Source organism: Euprymna scolopes, chromosome 35, assembly GCF_053919585.1.
Source record: "Euprymna scolopes isolate OS-2025 chromosome 35, ASM5391958v1, whole genome shotgun sequence".
NCBI classification, from domain to species: Eukaryota; Metazoa; Mollusca; class Cephalopoda; order Sepiida; family Sepiolidae; genus Euprymna; species Euprymna scolopes.
Window position 1 is genome coordinate 8,949,485 of NC_136516.1, and position 17,530 is coordinate 8,967,014.

Sequence of the window (17,530 nt, forward strand, 5' to 3'; positions counted from 1 at the left end):
TTAAATAGAATTCAAATTTGAAAGAAAATGATTATTTTCTGATGAAAGTTATAAACTTACTTTTTATTTTTCACGACTTTGTCCAGCCATACTTCTTTAAAAAAAATTAAACTGTACAGTATTATTGGATGTATAATTAATATAATCAGATCCTTCTAGGACAAGACAAAAATCCAGGTGTCCTCAATGGTTATACATCTAAACAAAATGACAATTCTTAGATTTTTATTGTTCCTGTTATTTATAAACAACCTTCTTAATGAGATTATGTTAGAGATGAGTATATTTGTTTATTAGACTATGCTCTATACCAGACCTATGGGGAACCAAGGCAATTTTTGGAACCTTAGAAAATACAATGTAATGGAATGGGAAGGTAAACAAATGTTAACATTTACTGCTACTAACACAATGCTCCTTTACTTCAACAATTGCTAAAAACCTTTTCAACCACGATTGCCATGGATAAGAACACTGAACAAACCTAATATTCACAAGATGAATTGGAACAAATACATAGAAGACATTGACAATTTGCTACAAAGAAGGTGGGATCCCTCAGCCATGCTAGAAAAATACTTATACCTGACAATGATATGTTGCATATTGCCTTTTTATAACTATGTTTTGTCTTCCTTTTTTTATATATAATGACTATGTAACTGTGCGTCTTGCTCTAATATGGGTGTTCTAATGGCCTTTTTGTGATAGTCTTTAAGGTTCATCCGCATGCATCTTTTCCATTCATTTATATAGAAGTCCTATATACAGTTGGGTGTGTGAAACCCCTTTTAAGGATCCTTAGTTGTGTATTTATCTTAGTAGTACTTAACTGCGCACGTGTGTGTATATACACACAGTAAAAGTTCACAATAGCTTTTTTTGTTATCTTGTCTCTTTTGGAATGTAATTCCTCCCATTACTGGTCAATGAGATGTAAAGAGCATCTAAGACAAAAACACCACACTGATTTTCTGGCAAGGATCTCTTTATTTTGTCTGACATCTACGAGTGAACCGAGGGACCCATTGCATTATTGAAGCAAGTTTTCTTGCATTTTTTCCGTCGATGCATCTCAAAACTAACTTAAGTCTGACCGTCTACCAACTTAAGACTCCAATCAACTGTCTACTTTCTACTTAAAAATCCTCATGTGCATTTCTGTTTATATGAGTTTATGTGTGTGGGGGTGGTAATTCTAGTTAACTGCTTGCACCCAAAATACACTCACTGACCCGTCTCACACCACAGGTGCAGCTACAAAGTTCACAGTTTGATGTGCCACCTCTTGATCATTCTGCAACTACCCAACACGAGAGAGTTGGGTTCAATTCAGTACCGCGTTAACCTTGCTATTCACGTCATGAACTCCATAACAGTATCCTATATTTCTACAAAGCAACCATTCACCCATGCATGGAATATTGCTGCCACATATGGGCCAGTGCATTAATCACTAGTTTTTCTGTATTGGACAGGGTCCCCAAAGTTTCCCATCTGATAATTCCCGCACTGTCAAAGCTTTTATTTTAGTCATCACTTTGTAGTAATGTGGTTTTCCCAACTTCCTTATTGACTTTATATATTGCTCTTCTGGTTTCCTTTATTCACCAAACCCTTTATCCACTGATTCCTATGCTTGATACACTTCAAGTTCACTATTCCTGTTACCCTATGCTTTTGTCCACACACAAGTTTGGCTGAATGGTTGGCCTATGAAGAACACAAGCAATGAGTTTAAGTAATGAAGCATTCAGCTAACAGACTCACTACAGGAAGTGTGGAGAATAGGCCTTCTATACTTCCACTCGACCACATAATCTTTAAACTCCTGTTTCACATATTCTTCGAGCCACATTGTGTTGTAAAAAAAAAAAAAAAAAAAAAAAGATATAGCTGCGAAAATTCTCATCAATCAGCAACTTTATTAATATGATTCGCTCACTTACATGATTGAATTCAATCACTTTTTACCTACCAATCTCTCTAATAAAAGTGTACCAAACCCACTCATTTCCTTTTCATTTCCAATCCAATACAAATTTTGCATTCTTTCCCACAATGATTCTAGCAGATTTATCTCCCAAACAAGTTCCCTGGACACAACACGGGCCAATACATTTTCTCTGAAGAAAATCAACAATTTTTATCAGCCCTTCCAAAATTTAAACTACAGCTTAAAATTTAACCAATTTTCTTACCATACCTGATTTTATCTACCTAGTGTGCAATTGAGGTCAGTGCTTTTATTGAGACCATCTCTAAGTAATTAATTCTAAAGATTAAAGACTGCTTCACTTGCTATTATAGTTTACATAAAAAAAAAAAAAAAAAAAAAAAAAAAAAGAAAGAAAAAAAAAAAAGTACAATTATTTATTGATTCCATTTTTTTGTCACTCACCACGTAGTCCAACTTCTGTTAGTTTTATACCAGGGGTTAAAGTGGACGAAATAAGGATTCACAAGCAGTATCAAATGTAGTTTTGATTAGTAAGCAGAAACTAATATTTCCTAACGTAATGCAATGATCAGCCCTTTTGCTTTCTTGGTATTATTTAATAAAATGAAGAGTTGAAAGTTATTTTTATCTTTTCTAGTTGACAGTTGAGTTTTTAATCAATTGCATAAACTTACCATTTTCTCTGTTGGAATCGATTTGATTTTTCTTCCATTTATCCGAAGATTCATATGAATTCTTATCCTATAAAAGAAGTTTATTATTAATTGCAAGGTTCTTTAACTAAATTGGGTAAACACATACATTTGTTTTGACGTTAATAGGGTTGGTTAGAGATAAAAATGAAAAATTGTTTTAAGAAATTTAAATTTATTGATCAAAGGGCCCTGTGATTCAAAAGGGGTATTTTCAGAAATGCTTATTTTCCTTTAGGAACCATTATACTTGACCAAATTTAATTTTTAATGGTCATTTCAATCTTTTCTAATATGTAGAAACATTTTATGGCTGTTCTAAATCTGGATGTTATTTTGAAGCTTTTAAACTAGAAAATAAAAATTATTTTTAGCTAATATTAAAAGTTAAAAAGTGAACATCAAATATTAATGGTCAAGTTATACAATTTCCAAATCAAAAAGAAAACCTGAATTTTCAATAAAACATGCATATCTAATGAATTTTCAAAAACTATTTTCAATAAATTGATTTCAGCTGTTGTTGGTGTGCTCACCTCATTATAGGAATTATCTTTCCCACTTTTCTGCTCAGTTTTCCGTCTTTCCCAAATGTTCTCTTTGGGAGGAGGCGCAGGCACCATTTTTGCAGGAGTATCTTCTTTGAGTGGAGACGGTGGAGAAACTTTCTCGTCTTTCTCGTCAGAATAAGCCTCAGATGTGTTAGAGGTGTTACTATCACGACGAGTTCTGCTCTGGTTTAAAGGAGCTAAAAGAAAAGAAGTTGTCATTATTCACAGATACGGAGAAGTGGGGACTGCTAAAAACTAAATTTTAAAAAAATACAAATTAGGTTTATTAATGTTATGAATAGTTTTGATTAATTTTCTTTTCTCTTTAAAAACAAGGGAATGAATTCTGAATTTTGATCAATACAAATTTATACAAGTGAACATAAATTTTAAATTACATCTCATAAAAATTCGAAATTGAATAAAATATATTCAATAAATTTTATATATTTTCCTTAATTACTTTTTTATAGAGAAAAAGACTTGTTTACACAAAGAAAAATATAATAGAAAATTAAGAATGAACAATCAACAATAATTTATTAAAAACTTGTTTTAATGTTTATGAAGTGATTTTCTATGACTATTGATTAAGAATTTTAATAATTGTATCTGATGGAGTTAAGTCATATTTAAAATTTTTTTTTTGTTTGCACATTTCTAAAAGTTACAGAAAAAGAACAACCAAGGGTGGAATTGTAGTTCAGAGAGTGCTAAGTTGCGCTCAAAAAACCTTCCTCGATCCAGTGATGTGCCTTCTAGAAAGGAACTCCATAGATGATTAGTGAAGGGGAGGGCAGCTGACGATCTGTTCATCAAACAGTTCAGATGGTCAGAGGAGATTTGCTCTAAATACTCAAAATAGAGCTAGGCACCAGGTACAAGTCATCTTAACAGAGTTCTCTCTGAGGTTTTCTTTTAATCATTTGCAGTCTGGCCGATTTAGATGAATTCCACCACTTTGTACAGGATGTGGAACAAACAAAGTACATATAGCTTCTTATTGTTTGACATAATATCAAAACTTAAAGAGAAGGAGAAAAAATACAGCTTTAATGAAGTATGATTATTCCGGTTTCTTCTAAAGTGAAAATGTACTTTTTGTAAAATAAAAATACAAAGTAAAGGAAAAAGGGTACTTTTATGGTTTAATAATAAAAAAAAAGTTATATTGTACGTATACGTTATGGAATGAAGTTCTGGAGAAGAGAAAAAAAAAAAAAAAAAAAAAAAATCACTTAAATTAATCAACTGCTTTTTTTTTTTTTTACAGCGAAAAAATAATTTGTTATGATACCGATCAAAAGGTAGCTAGGGTTTGATTTTAAAGAAGAAAAGCTATTATTTAAGATGTGGGTCGGCGCTTTAGACTGTTATCTCCCCGCCGTGGCATGTTCTAAAAATCCAAACATGGATACTTTCGGTTCGCTGCCATAAAACTGTGTTTTCCACTGTAAAAAAAAAAAAAAAAAAAAAAAAAAACTACTCAAATTAAGTGAATTTTTTTTTTTCAGAGAACTTCAGTCCAAAACGGATATGTACAATATTTTCATTTTTTTAATGTCTTGATTAAACTGTACAAGTACTGGAAAAAGAAATCTTTTATGTCCGATCATCTTTTTCTTTCCGCACTCATCTGACCGTTATCTGAAGCGTCATTCAAAACTCCTAAACGATTACTCACCAGGTTTGATTCCTTTACTCTGATTAGAATTGCTACTGTGTCTTCTTTCTCTTCGGGAAGATTCTCGGTCACCATCAGCTCGATATGGACGATCAATAACTCTGAGAAAGAAAAGATGTCAGTTCTCAAATTATAAACAGAAGAATTTCTGGCAGAAGTGGGTAGGGATAAAAGAGTGTAAATGAATCTTTATATTAATACAATTATGAGACAACTTCATGTATGCACACTTTTTTTTCGTAACTATGATAATTACATGAATTACTTTTTTAGAAATATTTAATCTGACAAATCCAAAGTAATTTCTGGTTTTAAAACTGAACAAATCCTCAAGTATTAAAAGACTGAAAGTTTTGAAAGTTATTAAAACATTATCAAAACAAAATATTTTTAAACAATTTGTTTCAATTAATAATATAAAACAATTCTCTTGGGTATTATTTCTTTTAATACCAAAGTTTATAACTTATCAAAATTGTTCAAACAAAAAGATATTTGTTGTAATTGTAATGTGAGAATTAAATAATTGTGTCATAATGTGGATTATTAGGCATCTTTTATTAAAATTTAAAAGGCCGAAAATTCTTACTTTCGATTGGTGCCGAGATTTTCTTTTTCTTCATCTTGGGATTTAAAGACACTTTCTTGTTTACGAAGCCTTTCTTCAATTTCTTTCTCTCTCTGACTCGTATCAACTGGACGTGCTCCACCAAATATTGAGGATGTTTTTTCAGGAACTACCTCTACAGGTTTGGTCCGAGGCTGTAATTTTAATTTTTGTCGATCCCGAGGCGGCTCTGCAAGCAAAATAAATAAAACTAAATGGTGATGACATTGGAAGGAAGGAAAAGAAAGATGCAGAGTACAACACCCTAAAATAAACATGTATTTTGGAACTTTATACTAAACAACTTCTAAAAAAGCAACTAGAATTTTTTCTTTTATACTTTTGTTTGTCCAAAACCAAGTACATTGCCATTGAAACGTAAGAGACTATTGTGATAGTGGCTAGATTTTTTTTAAAGTAGATGCTTTATTAAGGAAATATTTCCTGGTGAGCTTATCAGAAGAGGTCACACCATAATGCAACAAAGAAGTTTAAAGAGGTCATTAAAAGTAATTTTAAAGCTTTGGAGATTGAAGTCAATAACTGGTAGGCATTGACAGACAAACAGCTTGGGAGTTGGTTTTATTACCATCCACTCTGATGCATGTATTGTGACCATAATAAAATACATGAAGATCCAATGTGGTCAATGATGTAGAAGTGTTACATTTGTGATTGTATTTGAAAAACTTAAGCTTGCCTGAAAAAACTAACTACATATACATTGGAGAAAGTATTCACTATATCTCTTAAAAGTATTGCTTTAAACAATTTGGTTGTTGACAAATTCTTAGTTTGTAATTTTCGTCTTGTTCAGTAGAGTGAAATGCAGTTTACTGCAGTAAAGTGCAGCAGTTTTGTTAAAAAAAAATCTTGGATTTTGGAAATAAATTATTCAATATCAATGGATTTCTCAATAATATCAAATAAAATTTTTGTATGCTTTATTTCAAAGTAAACAATTGTTTGGAGTGTGTGTGTATGTGGGGGTGCTACTTACCACGACTGGAATCTCGACTTGAATTAAGATTCCTAAAATAAAAAACAAACAAAAAAAAGTTTTAGAAGCATTTAGGAGAGGGTTCTTTTGAAAATTGAAGAAAATTATCGCTTTAATTGATAATTTCACAATAATCAAACGAGTTATATTTATTTCCAATCTCCCTGATAAGCCAATTGAAAACAAAAAAATCTTTATAATAACCCACCACCACCACCACCAAAAATATTTCAATACAAAGAATTAACATATATCTATGGAGAGTAGAAAATACATTGTGAATGTGTTTTCAGCAGCCTCATAACTCTCACTTCTATTTTGTCCTTCAGTCCTCATTTACAATGAGTGATGTTTCTGACAAAGGGAGAGGAAAAAGCTGTATACTAGGTCAGCAGTTTTTTTTCCTGGATAGTTGCGCGAGATGTCTGTATTTTTCTATTTCTATTTTTGGGGCTAGGTCACTAATAAGGATGCTGAAGGTAAACGTTTTATCTGGGTTAATATCCACCTGATAGTCAGGGATTCGAACCTTGGACTAACTCCCAAGGAGGCTTGCTGATGCTGTTGGTGAATGGATTCTAGACCATGCCATAGCTTCTGGTGAGAACTCAATACCATGGGAGATTGTTAACAAACCCATTCATGTGCCCAATACTAACAGACAGTATGCAAGTCCCCTAGAACTTTTTCTTACAACTTTCCCAGACAGCTTACCCTTTGTTCTGTCTCCACTGATATATTCTGGTCACTTGGTTGTTTCAGTTAAGATACAAACAAAATATAAGCCTTCAGATGTAATTCTTTACTATACAGTATATTGACACTCTGTGGCTGACTAGGATAGTTTCCGAACATATATCAGATATACCTCTGTGTTCCATGTATAAAAAGAATATGTTCTGTTATCAGGCCTGACTGAATAGTTAACTGTCAGTATCAACCGCTTTATACCTCCAAGAAATTCCAGCAAAAACCAAACAACCAGCCATGGTTCACTTCATAATGTACCGATGCTGTTGCATACAGAAACGATTATTTCCATTGTTTTAACAAAATAGATGCTCTGAAATTAAAGCCACCTTTAAGACTGCTAGCAGCAACAGCAAAAGAGTAATAAGGAACCAGTCTGTTAAATCTAAAGTAGCTGAGTAGCAGCTTGGTTTCCACGAACCAAATAACAAACAGGGTTCTGAACAGATACATGTCCTCTATCCCAACCATTATAAAATGGACCGAGGATAATTTTGTCAGCATCTAACAAAGAAAATCTTTGCTTAGAATTTTGCAGCAAATTCTACCTTTTGCGATCAAGGCCGCCTACCTTTGGTATTTCCTTCTGTGACTGAAAACACACTATGTGACAAACATATACCTGTGCATGATGTTACCAAACTAATCAAAAACCTGGATTCCAGTAAAGCAACTGGCCCTGACAGCATTCAAATCATAATGATCAAAAAGCTTCAACTGGAACTAACTCCCATATTTACAAATCTGTTTAAATGTTTCTTAAGGAGAAATGCTTTCCAACACTTGGAAAAATTCACCAGTCTGTCCTGTATTGAAAAATTCCGGTGATAGGTCATCTGCCTTTCAATACAGACCAATCAGTCTCCTGTGTGTGATGAGGAAATTGCTGGAATCTGCGATAAATAGAGAAGTGGCCAATCACCTCAGCAAAAATAACTTACTCAATGACATGCAATATGGTTTCTGTTCTGCTAGATCTACAGTTGATGTGTTAATTAAATGTCTTGGCGGGGGCTTCGTTTTTAGAGCAATTGCTCCTGACATATCAAAAGCTTCTGATAGGGTATGACATAATGGTCTTCTATGGAATAGCTAGAAATGTCCTAAATTATTAAATTCTTTCTCTCTGATAAGTCTGTAAGAGTAGTTGTTGATTGGCAGAAATCAGAAGCTTATAGTATTAATAGTGGTGACCTTCAAGGTCTCATTCTAGGCCCAATTTTCTTCCTGATCATCAATGATCTCCTAAACCACATTCTTAGATCATTCGTAGACATTTATGCAGGCAACACTACTATCTATAACAACACTTCAAAGGCTGGTAAGGACCAAGATCTTTCTGACTTTTTCCTCTGACCCTGAGCATGTAATGCAATGGGGAAAAAGGTGGCAGATTAATTTTAATGCATTTAAAACAAAGCTTCTCTCTTTCCAACACTAACTCTGATCTCTACCAGATTCCAATTAAAATGAACAGCTCTTGTCTTGGGGAAGCACCATGTTTTGGCAAGCTTTTAAGACTGATCTTCATTCCTGATCTGAAAGAAACACATACATCAAATCTGCTGCCAGGATCACGGAGAAAATGGTTGGCTCATCTCACTTTCGTCCAGTAGATATCTCACTAATGATGCAATCCTCTTCCTATATAATAGCCAAATATGTCCTAAAATGGAGAACTGTTGCCACATCTGGTGAAGAGCTGCTCAGAGCATCCTTTCCTGCCTCGACAGTGTACAAAATCGATTTTAAAATTTGGTGGGCAGTACCCTTTTCTCCTTGCTGCTGCCTCTTTCTCATAGCCTTTATCTACTCTATCATTATTTTCATGGCAGGTGCTCGACTGAGCTTCACCATGCCCCCCCCTCCCCAGTCTGTTATGGCAAATCAGCAATTTCCCTTACTCTATATCTGTGCCTAAATCTAACAAATTCCACAAGCAGAGTTTTTTCCTAGAACTGTCCGTCTGATACACAATACCTAGGAGCTGCTTCATGGCATACTATAACATGGTCATTTTCAAGTTCAATATGAACAGGTTCTTGAAGAGCCATCCTTTAAAATAAATATCAAATTTCTATTATGGTACCCATTACCTCTTATCCTTGAGTGGCCTCCAGGCCTTGATAAATGGTTACTATATAATGTACAAAAAAAAAAAAAAAAATCAAAACACATTTTTATAAAATAATTAAAATGAGTAAAAAGGTAAAATCCCAACTTTTTCCTTGTTCAGGATTCAGTTGTTTTATAGTATGAAGCAAGCTCACTATCCAGTTCTCACAGTTCAGCTGTCTAACCTTCCTGTGATTGAAGGCATCCATATTTCTGAAACAGTTTATCCAAGAGGATGAACATTCAACATGGCCATATCAGCATAATTAATTAATCTTTAGGATAACCTCTATATTGAGCAAGTGTAGTGCTTTTAGCAAATCTTCTGACCTTATGTGTTGAATTTGTTCAGATTGCAGATCCATCTGATCATGGATCTGTCATTGCACTGCAAACAGGTAAGAGTTCAGCATCTACTGCCATATATATATCATGACGTGCTTAAACACAGCTCCTATACAACTTATACATTTATGTTCAAAACATAATGAAATGTACAAGCAAAAGGCAACAGTTTCTAAAATTTTTCCATTTGTGATCAACAATTAAAATGTTCAAAAGAAACTGGGTTTTAAGAAATTAGGAAGAATGAAATGTGGAAAATCTTACACAAGATAATTGCTTATAAGAAACCACCTTGATAACCTCCCTTGAGTAAATTTAATATTTTTAACTGTCAAATGTGGATAAAAAGTATATATAAATTAAATTTTCCGAGATTGAACTCTTCATGGTGTTAAGCAAAACAATGGTGTTTCCCACAGGTTCAAGATGTTTAAAGGAATGATAACGGTGAACCAGTATTGTTATTTCACATTTTGATGGTTACAAGGGTTACTGTAAATCAAAATATACAATAGCTCTAAATATGTGCATAAAATGTGACTTGGATTGAAGTAAAAAAAAAAAAAAAAAAAAAAAAAAAAAAGTTTTGCATAATAAATGAAAATTATGTAGCAAAGTTTCTGTTCAAAACTAATATTCTTGCAAAGACTACTAAAATATCCCATAAAGCTTTTATTCAAAATTCAATTATTAAAACTTACCTATCACTTCCATAATTTCTACCACGTCTTTCATAGTTTCGATCAGAAGCATAAGACTTTCTGCTCCCTCCATATCCTGGAATTAAAAGTAAATAACTTATAAATATAAATCATTAAAACAAATTATATTAATCCTAAGTATGCATCAATAAAATTCAATACAATAAATTTGACAAAAAATAAGAAGTCATGCAAAAAAAGGGAGCAGAAATTTACAGATGATAGAGGCTGAGACCATGTCCAATTTAATTTTTAATTGCTGCGTTATTGGTGTATTTACTACATTTCTTAGAAGTTAATTTCAAAGTCCAGATATCCTAACTGAAAAAGCAGTTTTCCTCCAGTTCAATCGAAATTAGCAAGGGATTGGATTGGATGGGTTTAATGACCTTTTCAGCCATTAAAAGTTGAAAGAAGGTTATCCTAAAGATTAATTAATTATGCTGATATGGCCATGTTGAATGTTCATCCTCCTGGATAAACTGTTTCAGAAATATGGATGCCTTCAATCACAGGAAGGTTAGACAGCTGAACCGTGAGAACTGGATAGTGAGCTTGCTTCATACTATAAAAGTTTTTCACAAGAAATTAGTAGTGTGCATATTTCAGATGTTGTATTTATAGTTGAATATGTATATATGGATGTCTTTAAATTTTCTTAGATTTTCATATATAGATTTACTACATTTAACTAGGATGTGTTCCACTGTGAGCCTCTTTTGGCATGGGATGCATTCTGGTGCCGATTCTTCATTGAATATATATGAATGGGTTATATTGGTGTGTCCTTTGCGTAGTCAAGTCAGTATTATATCTTCTCGGCGTGATCTTCTAGTGTTTGGACATTGTTCCTTAAGTTTAGGTTTTATGGAGTATAGTTTGCTGCTATCATGTTGATTTCATCGTAGTAGCCAATTTCTTTGTATGTGTGCTTTTATCTGGGGTCTAAGGTCAGTATGAGGAATCTTATACTTGTCAGTTGGGAGGTGTGAAGATTTTTTTTGCAGCTGTATCTGCCCTGTCATTGCCTTTGATTCCCACATGACTGGGGATCCAGACAAAAATAATGTTTTTGGTGGTTGAGAGGATATTGATTTTTTCTAGTAACTTTATTGTTAGTGGATTCTCTTGTTTTTGGTTTTGTATAGATAGTAAGACTGATAGAGAATTGGTGAGGATGATGAAGTTTTTGGTAGTTTCCTCTGAAATTATGTCAAGTGCTAGGTTGATAGTTATAGTTTCTGCATTGAATATAGATGCTTCGTTTTTAAGTTTTTCTTCATTGTGGTAGGTTGTTGCACATCCGATGTGATTGTTGCTTTTGGACCCGTCTGTGTAGAGAAAGGTGTAGTCTGGATATTGTAATTTTAAATGTTGAAGTTCGTCATGGTATTCAATAGGGTTTGTGGTAAATTTAAGCTTTTTGTTTGGCTTCAGTTTTATTTCTGCTTGTTTCATGGCCCATGGGGGCGTTTTAGGTATGAAGTTATGAATGCTGGCGATTGGTATTTTGGATTCTTCAATGCTTTCCTTCATTCAGAGACTGAAAGCTTTGATGGTTTTTTTCTCTCACGTTGAAGAGTTTTTCATATTTTGGATAGAAGGTACATTGATTGGTATGCAGGGTTGTTTGGGCAGGATTTGAGTTTAAGTAAGTATTAAAGAGCTAACTTTTCTCGCCTTAGGTCTAGGGGAGGGGGAATTTGTGCGCTTCTGAGTATAGACTGTTAACGGGGGATGTTCTGTATGCTCCTAGGGCCAATCTTAGGCCGGTATGGTATATAGGGTCTAGGCTTTTTATATATGATGTTCGAGTTGATCCATATATCAAACAACCATAGTCTAGCTTTGAGCGGACTAGTGCTCTGTAAAGTTTAAGTAGTGTTTCCCTGTCTGCACCCCAATCAGTATGTGTTACTACTCTCAGAAGGTTTATAGCTTTTTTACATTTTTTTTTCAGATAATCTATGTGTGGAATGAATGTCAACTTTTTATCAAAAAAATCCACAAGAATTTGTACTGGTCAGTAATGGGTATAAGCGTTCCTTCCATGGTTAGGACAGAATCATTGTGCATGTTCTTTAGTTTGCAAAAATGCATGCATTTCATTTTTTCCTTGAGAATTTAAATCCATTTTCTTCCGTTCATTTCATTATTTTGTTTAGGCACAATTGAAGTTTCCTTTCGATTATAGGTATATATTTCGATCTGCAACTTATTAAAAAGTCATCCACATATAGGGAGCAGTCTACCCCAGGATTAAGGTTTTTTACAATGTTATTTATTCGAATACTGAACAGGGTCACTGATAGTATACTCCCTTGAAGTACTCCATTTTCTTTTTCCTTCAAGTTTGAGAGGGTTGTGCCAACTTTTACTCTGAACAGACTGTTTTTTTTAAAGCAAATTTTCAATAAAAATTGGCATTCTGCCTTTTAGTCCAAGCTCCTTCAGATCTTTTGTAACACCATACTTCCATACAGTATCATAGGCTTTTTCCATGTCAAAGAACACTGCTGTAAAATGTTCCTTCCTTAGAAAGGCCTCTCTAATGAAGGTTTCCAGTCTGACTAGATGGTCTATTTAGCTTCAATTTTTCCTGAATCCTGATTGAAATTCCGTGATAAGGTTCTCTGTTTCAAAGAACCAGATTAGTCTTCTGTTTATAATCCTTTCCATGGTTTTATAAATGCAGCTTGTTGGGGCTATTGGTCTGAAATTCGATGGATCCGAAGCCTTACTTAATTGGAATTGGATGTTTGAGTTTTCAGATTTGGGGATTGGTATTATATTATGGCCTCTTTCCAGGTCTCAGGTACGTTTCCACTGGACCATATAATATTGAAAATTTCAAGTAAGTATTTCATTGAGGTTTCTGGAAGTTTTTTTGAGGATTTCATCGGGCCCTGTAGCTGTGTCATGGGATTTGGCTAGAGATTCTTTTAGTTCAGACAAGGTAAGAGGTTGGTTGTATTTTTCGGTATTTTGTGATTTAAATTAAATTTTCTTTTCTTCTCTTTCTCTAATCTTTTTTAATTTCTCTGTTTGTCGCATGATGAGATTTTTGATAAATTACCTACCAGGTTATTGGAAATGTCTTTGATCTGTGAATATTTTGTTGTCTTTAGAGATGTGAGATATTGGTGTACTACAACACTTTCCTTCTATTTTCCTCATCATGTTCCAAACTGTTTTTGCCTTGGTATTCACATTAATTTTGGATACATAATTTCTCTTTGTTGTTCTTTTGGATTCATTTATGATTCATCTGACTTTTGCTCTGTTGTTTTTGAAGAAATCCAGATTTTCGCTTGTTGGGTTCTTTTTGAATTTTCTTAAGGCAGCTCGTTGAGCTCTGATGGCTTTTCTGCATTCTTTTGTGAACCAAGGTTTGTTGTGAATGTTGGTTTTGGTTGTTTTCGGTATGCTATTATTTGCTATGTTTGTGAGCGTTTTAATGAAGTAGTTTAAATGGTCATCTTCATCTTTCTTCTCGGTTATTAATTGATCCTGGAAGTCTTTCCAATCTGCTTTACGTAGGTTCCATTTAGGTGCTTTTTGTTCAGTACTAGTACTTAGACTTTCCAGAATGATTGGGAAATGATCACTCCCACAGGTGTCATCGTGTACTCTCCAATCATAGTGCACATATATGGAAGGATCACATAGGGTAAGGTCAACGGCGGTGAAAGTACCTGTTGCCGGGTACATATAGGTATAGTTTTGATTATTAAGGAGGCCTAGATTATTTTTGTTTATTATGTTTTCTATTTCTTTTCCTTTTTTATTTATCTCTTTACTGCCCCATATTACATTGTGACTGTTGAGGTCTCCTAGCAGAATAAATGGTTTAGGGAGTTGTCTTATTAATTGAGTTAATTCAGTTTCATTGATTGTATCTTTGGGGGGGGGGGGGGATGTAGATTAAGCAAAGTGTTATGGTTCTATGTAGAGTCAATGAAACTGCAATTGCTTGCAAGTTTGTGTTTATATTTATTTGTCTTTGGGGGACTTCATTCTTCACGAGTATTGATGTGCCTCCAGAAGCTCTGTCCATATCTTTATTTATGCAGTTGTAAGATGTGTAGTGTTTTATGCTGATAGTATTATTTTCTTTCAGGAAGGTCTCCTTTAGGCAGACAATTGCTGGGCTTATGTTTGTTATTAATAATATTAGTTCATTTAGGTTTGCTTTTATCCCTCTGATGTTCCATTGTAATATTTTGTTGGTCATTTGGAGTTGTGTTCTACTTTCATTGTCTCTAATCCTTCAAATCTTTTCAGTTGGAATCCTTGTTCGGGATGTGGATCAGGATCACTCTTTTCCTGTTTTTTTTTTTTTTTTTGTCTGAAGGGATTTTTGATTCTTTTCTGGCTTGTGATGTGTTTGATGGTTGCTCAGTTGATTTTGTAGAAATGGTTTGTGGTTTTATTTCTTTTTTTTGGTTCAGTAGTGTCTTTACTTAGGGTTATTTTTGGATTGGTTCCAGCTGTTGCACTATTCATTTTCCTCATTCTTCTAGTAGTTCTTTCATTTCCTTTATTAATTTGCTTAAGACATCAAGTTTTTTTTTTTTTTTTTTTTTTTTTACATAGGCATCACCACATTATCAAGGCCAAGAGGCCACTCAAGGATAAGGGTTAAAGAGTGTACAGTAGAAATTGGACATTATAGTAATCATTAGTAATGAAAATTTGGTAAAGTTGATAACTTATATGGAACGGCTCATCAAGAACTTATTTACGTTAGACTTGAAGACAACCATATTGTAGTCAGCCGGAAAGCAGGAAAACGGAAGACAATTCCACAGGCGTGCAGTTCTAAGAAAAAAGCTTTGTTCATGGAATCTACGTTTAGGTTTAGGCACAGATAAAGAGTGGGGGGAATTATTGATAGTGTTTACAGCTAGACGAGTGTTTCTTGTGAAAGTTTGGCGAGGGGGGACCATAGATTGAAGCTCATTCGAACACTTTCCATGAAAATAACGATACATCAGAGACAAACTCGCAACATCTCTTCTGTGAGATAAAGGTTGTAAGGAAGAGAAAAGGACATCTCCTACGAGGCTACGAAGTCTATTTTGAACTCTATCAAGGTAGGCCAAGTCCTTTCTAGCAGCTCCTGCCCAGATGTGGCAACAGTATTCCATCCTTGGACGTACCTGGCTCTTATATAGATAGAGAATAGCATCAGCAGTGAGATATCTACCGGATCGATAGAAAGATCCCACCATTTTTCCAGCGGCCTTGGCAACAGATTTGATGTACGTGTTCCATTTAAGATCAGGAGTAATGGTCAAGCCAAGAAGTTTGTCAAAACTTGAGGCCTCTTGAAGACGAGAGCCATTCATTTCAATTGATGTCAGATGTGGATCAGAATGTTGATGATGTAAAGAGAGAAGCTTGGTTTTAGATGCATTAAAAGTTTGTTGTCAGTTGTATCTGTTTCATGTATGTTACCATTTTGATTGTTAATTGGAGTAGTTTTTTTGGTTGCATCTGCGTATGTTTTAGTTTCAATCATTTTCCCGGCCTCTGGGTAGGATATATTCTTTGTATGTTTTAGTTTGGTCACTTTTTCTTTTTTCCATATTTCACAGTATCTAGAGCCAGTGCCATGGTTTCCAAGGGAGTTGACACGTTTGAAATCTTTTCTGCAGTCAATGTGTCGACCGCTTTCCCCACACTGGTGACCATGTGCACCAATCTTGATGGTGTCCAAACTTCTGGCACTTGAAGCATTGGAGTGGGTTTGGGATGTAGGTTTCTACATTTATTTTCATCTATCCAACTTTCACTTCTTTGGGTATGGTGTGGGAATCAAAAGTTAGTATATATGTGTTGGTATTGATTTTCTCATTGTTTTTCTTGATTTGAACTCTACGAACATCTAACACATTCTGTTCCTGTAGGTTTGTCTTGATCTCTTCCAAAAGACAAAGTGAAAGTTTGTGACTTTTCACAACTCCTTTGCAGGTATTTAGAGTTAGTTGGATGTCTGTAGCATTTGATTTTAATATTTTCAAATATTTTTAGTTTCAATATTTTTTGGTTTGTTCTTCATTATAAGTCTCAATTAATAGGCTGCCGTTAAATTGTTTTTTAATAGATTTAGGTTTTAAAGTTTTAAAATTTTTTTCAATTTTAAAGGGTGATAATTGGCTCAATTGATTCCATTATTATAAATGTTGGGGAATTCCTCAGTTTTCTTGGCTCTTCTTCAGAGCTATTGGTGTCAAAGTCACCGGAGTGGGTTCTTTTTTTTGTGGTTGGGTGATTTTTTGGCAGGGAATAATCCATTTTATGATTTTTTTTTTTTCATCATCTTTGCTCCCCACCCGCCTCGAAGTCCTAAATGGGAAGTGCCTGGGGAGAAACCCATTTGCCAAGCCTCAACTGAGATACCAGGATGATATACTCGATTTTGGTGATATCATAATGAGTACCTGTCTTCCTACTACGAGTATCCTGTACCTCTACAAGGCCACCATTCGCCCATGCACGGAATATTGTTGCCACATCTGGGCTAGTGCATCTACCATTAGCCTCTCCCTCTTGGATAGAGTCCAAAAAAGAGTTTTCAATCTAATAGATCCAACTTTCTCAACTAAGCTCCAACCCCTGTCCCATCGCCACAATGTTGCATCTCTGTGCCTGTTTTACAAATATTTTAATAGAATGTGCTCTAATAAACTCATTGCACTTGTGCCCCCCCCCCAACATACATTTCCCTGACAAACCTGTGTAGCAATAAAATTTCACCCCTTCACTGTTGAAGTCCCTAAATGCCAAAAAGCTTTCTATTCTAAAAGTTTGCCACATAACCTGTAGAGATATAAATCATTGCACATGCAAAATTTCAGCTAAATCAACTGGAAGTGGGTCAGGGGCATTACTTATTGCACGCCCCTCGTACTTAAGATTTCTACTAAGTCAAGGCTGAAAGAACGAGAGCATGCTACCTCCATGGATTAAATTAGCAATACATATAGACCGATAAAACACTTTGGATAATCACACATTTCAAAGTGATTCTGCTAAAATAGTCATATTTTAAAAACCAAAGAAAAAAATCATTTCTATTGATGTAAAACTGTTTTGTAATATTAGTAACAGCAATAGTAT

At 34.3% G+C, this 17,530-nt stretch overlaps 1 protein-coding gene across 1 annotated transcript in view; it reads right to left on the reverse strand.

Annotated features, from left to right (window-relative positions):
- LOC145259672 (eukaryotic translation initiation factor 4B-like) overlaps positions 1 to 17,530 on the reverse strand; it is a 54,238-nt gene that overhangs the window by 7,040 nt on the left and 29,668 nt on the right. The window contains exons 8-13 of the mRNA XM_080117333.1: positions 10,406 to 10,481; positions 6,495 to 6,526; positions 5,477 to 5,684; positions 4,888 to 4,988; positions 3,189 to 3,400; positions 2,635 to 2,701 (exon numbers count right to left, since the gene is read on the reverse strand). Coding sequence (XP_079973459.1) covers positions 2,635 to 2,701; positions 3,189 to 3,400; positions 4,888 to 4,988; positions 5,477 to 5,684; positions 6,495 to 6,526; positions 10,406 to 10,481 — 696 coding nt within the window. The remainder of the gene's footprint in view (positions 1 to 2,634; positions 2,702 to 3,188; positions 3,401 to 4,887; positions 4,989 to 5,476; positions 5,685 to 6,494; positions 6,527 to 10,405; positions 10,482 to 17,530) is intronic.